This window comes from Temnothorax curvispinosus, unplaced genomic scaffold (assembly GCF_003070985.1).
Source record: "Temnothorax curvispinosus isolate PA1 unplaced genomic scaffold, ASM307098v1 QBEX01000330.1, whole genome shotgun sequence".
In the NCBI taxonomy this organism is placed as follows: domain Eukaryota; kingdom Metazoa; phylum Arthropoda; class Insecta; order Hymenoptera; family Formicidae; genus Temnothorax; species Temnothorax curvispinosus.
In genome coordinates, this window is record NW_020210110.1 from 1 (window position 1) to 5,154 (window position 5,154).

Below are 5,154 nucleotides of genomic sequence, written 5' to 3' on the forward strand. Positions count from 1 at the left end.
TCTGTTAATTTTTCCGTTTACCCCTCTCGCTGTCCAAAATTTCCTTCCGTATTTCCTCCATCCTCACTACACTCCTTGTTTTCTCGTATATTTCCATGATTTTCTTTCCCAACTTCTCATTCACCCCTGGTTTTTTCAGACATTTTCCCAAAACCCTCCTGTCCACTGAATCAAATGCCGCTTTTGGATCTACAAAAGCAGCCATTACCTTCTTTTTCCTCTTTAATCGCTTCCCTATCGCATAATTCAGTGTGTAAATGTTGTCCACCACTCCTCTCCTCTTTCTAAACCCTGCTTGGCTTTCTGGAATCATCCCCTTCTCCACCATCTCTTCCCTCAACCTATTTGCTAATATCGACGCGTACACTTTGTACGCCGTCGGTATCAGCGTAATCCCTCTATGTTCACTACCTCTTTTGCCCCTCTTTTTCGCTATTGAAACGACTACTCCGTCCTTCCACGCCTCTGGAAAACCCTCTCCTTTCTATACTCTCCCATAACGCCTTTTTTAAACTACTTCCCCCATAACTCCACACTTCATTTCCTATCTAGTTCTCTTCCGCCGCTTTACCTTTTTTCAGCCTTTTCAGCACTCTCTCTACTTCCTCCCATCCAATTTCCTTCTCTTTCTCTACTTCCCCCTCCGATCCCGGCTCTCCCTCCTCTCCTAGAAGAAGCCTTCACTTGTATTTCGTTCCTTCTAACATCTCCCTAAAGTATTTATCCCACTCCTCTAATGTTATCTCCTTATTAATTTCTACCCTTCTTCTCCTTTCCTTGTTTATTACTTCCCACACCTGCTTCTCTGTTCTCGCCTCTCTTGCCTCTTTCAGCAGATTTCTCTTTTTTCTTCCTTTTTCCTCACACTTTTCCTTATACTCTTTTCTTCTCTTATGATCTTCTTTGTGTTTTCTTCCTCTTTTCCAGTCTCTTAATAATTTTTCTATCCCCCTCCCTCTTCTTCCTACAGTCCCCATCCCACCATACTCCTTTTTCTTCTGCCCCTCTTTTTACTCTTCTCAACCTTACTTCCATCTTAATTTTTTTGTCAACTTTTCGACCTCTTTATTTATTGCCCCCCTACCTATTTCTACCTCCTCCGTCCTTCTTCAAAACTCCTCTCTTGCCTCTTCCGACCAATCCGTATTTTCCACCCACCTCTTTTCCTCCATTATTGTTCCTCTCTTCTCACACCACCCCCTTTGTTCAACCGTACTGCTACTGATTGGTGATCCGAATCTACCTCACATAATCTACCTTTAATCTTGTCACTATTTCCCAAGCGTTTCTATCTCCTATTGCGTAATTGATCACTGTTTCCCCGCTTCCTCCTGTAAAAGTCGCCTCCCCCTCCTCACCTCCCTCCTTTGCTTCGTTCATAATTTCCCACCCTTCCTCTTCCACCCATCTAATCAGCCCTTTTTCCTGCCTATTTATCATTTTATCTTTCGATTTTCTTTCAGTTCTCTCTTCTCCATCCTCCAGCGCTCCTTTCTCCCCTGTTCTCGCATTGAACCCACTATCCATCTCTCCTCTCTCCCTTCCTCCTCTTTTACCGATTTTATCTTACCCATCATCTCGTCCAAGTTGCGCTTACGTAAACTGTTGCCAATCTCCATTTCTCCTTCTTCCATCTTACTTATCTAATCATTAAACCTTCCTCCTCCACCCATTCTTCTTCCTTTTCTAACTCTTCTCTGACTTCCATCATTATTCCACCTATTGCTTTTTTTTTCTTCCAACTCTTTCTTTCTTTGCACTCTGTATACTCCAGAACTTCTTTGGCACCCTATTCTTCATCTTCTCCCATTTCTCCCGTTCCAGCCACGTCTCCACCAACCCCGACATTCCACTCTTTTTATCCTTTCCCAAAACTCTTCCTGTTTTTCCTTCACTCCCGCTACATTCCAAAAGTTTATCTTTAGGCTTCCTTCCTGTTCCTTCCTTTTTTCCTCCCTCTTTAATTCTTTTCTTCCCCCTTCTCTTTTTCTCCCCTCTTTTTCCTCTCTTTAACTCCTTTTTACTTTCCCCACTTTACTCTCTCTGACTCCTTTCCCCCCTCCCCTCAGCCTCACCACACTCCCTTTTTTCCTACTCTCCCTCTCCTCCCTTTTCTCTCCACCCTACCCTCCCATCGTTTTTCCTCCCTTCTCACTATCCTCCCTTTTCATTTTTCCGTCTTCCTCTTTTCCACTCTTTCTCTCTTCCTCTGTTCCTTTTTCTTCCCCCTCCTTCTTCTTGTTCCTCTTTCTCATTTCCTCTTCCATCTGTCATGACTTCTTTTTTCTCATCCCAACTCCACCACATCCCCTTTATCGAAATCTTTCCGTACTTTAGCTCTCTTTCTATTCTTTCTCTCCTTCTCAGCTATCCTTTCCAGGCTCCATTACATTTTTCTTTCCTTCAAGGTCATGTCATTTTCTATTCTTTCCATCCTCCCTTTCCACATATTTTTTCTCTGCATTACTTCTCATTTTTTTACTCTATCTTTTAACCTTACTAAAACCATCTTCTTTTCTTTCCCCGTTTTTCTTCCTATCTCTTTTACCTCCTCTATTCCTCTCTCTACCCCCGTCTCTAGCCATAGCTTCTCTACCGCTCCTTTTAGCCTTCCCTCCTCCACCTCTACCCTTTTCACTACTACATTGTTCCTCCTTTTAGTTAGTTATAATTAACAAATTAATAGTTTACATATTTATATATTTGTATATAAGGTGTGCCATTTTAAACGCCCCAGACAAATATCTCGAAAAATATGGAAGATATGAAAAAACGTTTTAGACAAAAAATGCATCAAAGAGGACAAATAATGATAAAACCAATTTTCAAATAAATCAATTTTTTAAGGTCACATAAAGGTCATCGCCATTTTTTTTCATAATATGATTTTTCTAATTTTTCTTCATATAAAAGTATTAAGATAGTTGTAAAAAAATTAATAGTTTACAAGATATTTCATATTTTATTCTGGCACATTTTGGCGAAATATAAAATACCTCATAAACTATTCATTTTTTGGTAAGTGTACCTTTAACACTTTTACGTACAGAATAATAAAATGAATCAATTGGTGTAAAAAAATTGTTGCTTGGCAAAGAATTATGTAATTTGGAATATGCAACCACATGTCTTTCTTGAAAATAAGTAACAATGTGTTTTCTTTACACCAACTGATAAAAATGTTGCATTACAAGGAATAAAAAAATGCTAGTATGTTTATTCTATACATTCTTAGCTATACTATAATTTTATAAAAAAAGTAAAAGTATTTACTATAATTATGTTATTCCTTATAAACAAATATACTAAAACCTTATAAACAACATACTAAAAAGCTACATATGGATACATCCAAAACATTTTTTATTATAGGTCTCTGGTATTTTTACGCTACGCGGGGTTTTACGCCGCAGATGTCAGAAAAAATAGAAGGAATGAAGTTACTTGCTCGCAATTATTCTTTTATGTGCCTTTATGCTATATTAGTATTGTGTTGTAATTTCAGTTCTTTATTGTTAATATTAACGAAACTGTCGTGATTTGAATTAATTTCTCACCGTAGTAAGAAGCGCGATCTTGTGTTACGACCTACGTAAAATAATTACTGTAGGGAATGTAAAAAGTTTAATGATTATTTCATGATACATAAGTGTAGAGGGATAGTAAATGATGGAATACAGCAAAATACAAGTGCATAACTCTTGTATTTTTTGTTTACCTTAATATCTTGTATATCCCTCTTGTGTTTAGGATGTACGGCAAGTTAGCATGCGGGATTTAGGCCATAGTACGGATACTTTGTAAAACTCGAAATTTCCTGTGTTCTTTTTCCTTCTCTTTTTGGATCGTATAACAATAATAATCTTTAATGCACCCCTATCGTTCTTCTATTTTCTTTTTAAAATTTTTTAGTTTTATAATTTGTTTATCTTTCTTTCATTTTAATAAACTTCTTACACACATTTTATAACTTGTTATGAGATTTTATTGCCTTATTTATAAACATTATTTGTAACTTTTTATAAGGCTTACATTTTACTCATGAATGTCATATAATCCACCCTTCTTATATATCTTCAGGATATATGGCAAAAATGCAAGTGTTTCTAAGTTTTTTTTTATTAAATACAAAAATTCAATACTTTATGTTTCTAGTAGTAGACAGTATAAAGTTTTTATTAGTATAATTCATTTGCCTTAAGCATATAGTAAATAGTACTCGATAAATTAAGTTTCCCTTAGCTGTGGCGTATATATCGGAGTTACCCTATTATATGTTTTTGTAAACAGATTGAAATCAAACTGCAAGTAAATTATTCATTATTATCTAACGCGTTTAACGTTTAGCATCGACTCGTTATCTGTTATTAGTTTAGAGAAATTAACAATTCGTCACTTTTTCCCCCTTTCTTTTATAGTACGAGATCCGGCCGCGTGATTTATACGTTTATCTGTTATTTTATTGAAATGCGATTTTAATGGAAGATTACATATCAGGTCATACATCGCGGCCGGTGTGCCTAGCAAAATTTTGCCGCAAGTACCCTCAATTAGAGCTGTTTTAATTAAATTTTTTTAGACAACTTTGTTCATTTGTTTGCGAAGTAAATGAAGCGTCATCTGAAAAAGAGTGATCTAAAGAACTTGAAAAAAATAGGTTGCCACCTCTCAGTCTGCCGCAACCTCCTGGCAGCCAAGTGCAAAAAGGTCCTTTTTTGTTAATTATCAACGTTCATCGTGTATTGAGACAATTTTTACACAAATTGAAGCTAAATTTTTTCTTTACACGATGGAATATGGTTGCCTGCGTAAAAGCTGCCGCAACTGATGGTTGCCAGCATTTGAATGATCCGCTCTCGCCTGCCGCTCTTCAATCTTAATGTGTTACAATGGAATAATTACAGCAATTTCCTTGAATTTCTTTAATATTACAATAGTTCCTAAACAAGTTTTCAAAAATTCCTTTTATAAATAAATTTCGCCGCTCATTCGTCTTCCGACTTGTCTGAACTCGCAACATCATACTCCAAATCATCAGAATTATCATTCGCGTTTTCAGAACTTTCATTCATCGACACGCGCAATACATCTTCAACTTTCAACGGCGTTGGATCCCCAACGAACCACGTTGGTTTCAAAAAACCATCCAATAAC

General features: G+C 36.8%; 1 protein-coding gene across 1 annotated transcript; it reads right to left on the reverse strand.

Moving 5' to 3' along the window:
• Nucleotides 1-21: 21 nt before the first annotated feature.
• Nucleotides 22-1,634, reverse strand: LOC112453670 (the record flags this gene model as incomplete). Its single annotated transcript, XM_025014553.1, has 3 exons — nucleotides 1,571-1,634; nucleotides 572-667; nucleotides 22-465 (listed from the first exon to the last, which is right to left on the reverse strand). Coding segments are annotated over exons 1-3 (604 nt in total), but the record flags the coding sequence as incomplete, so codon positions are not given.
• Nucleotides 1,635-5,154: the final 3,520 nt, after the last annotated feature.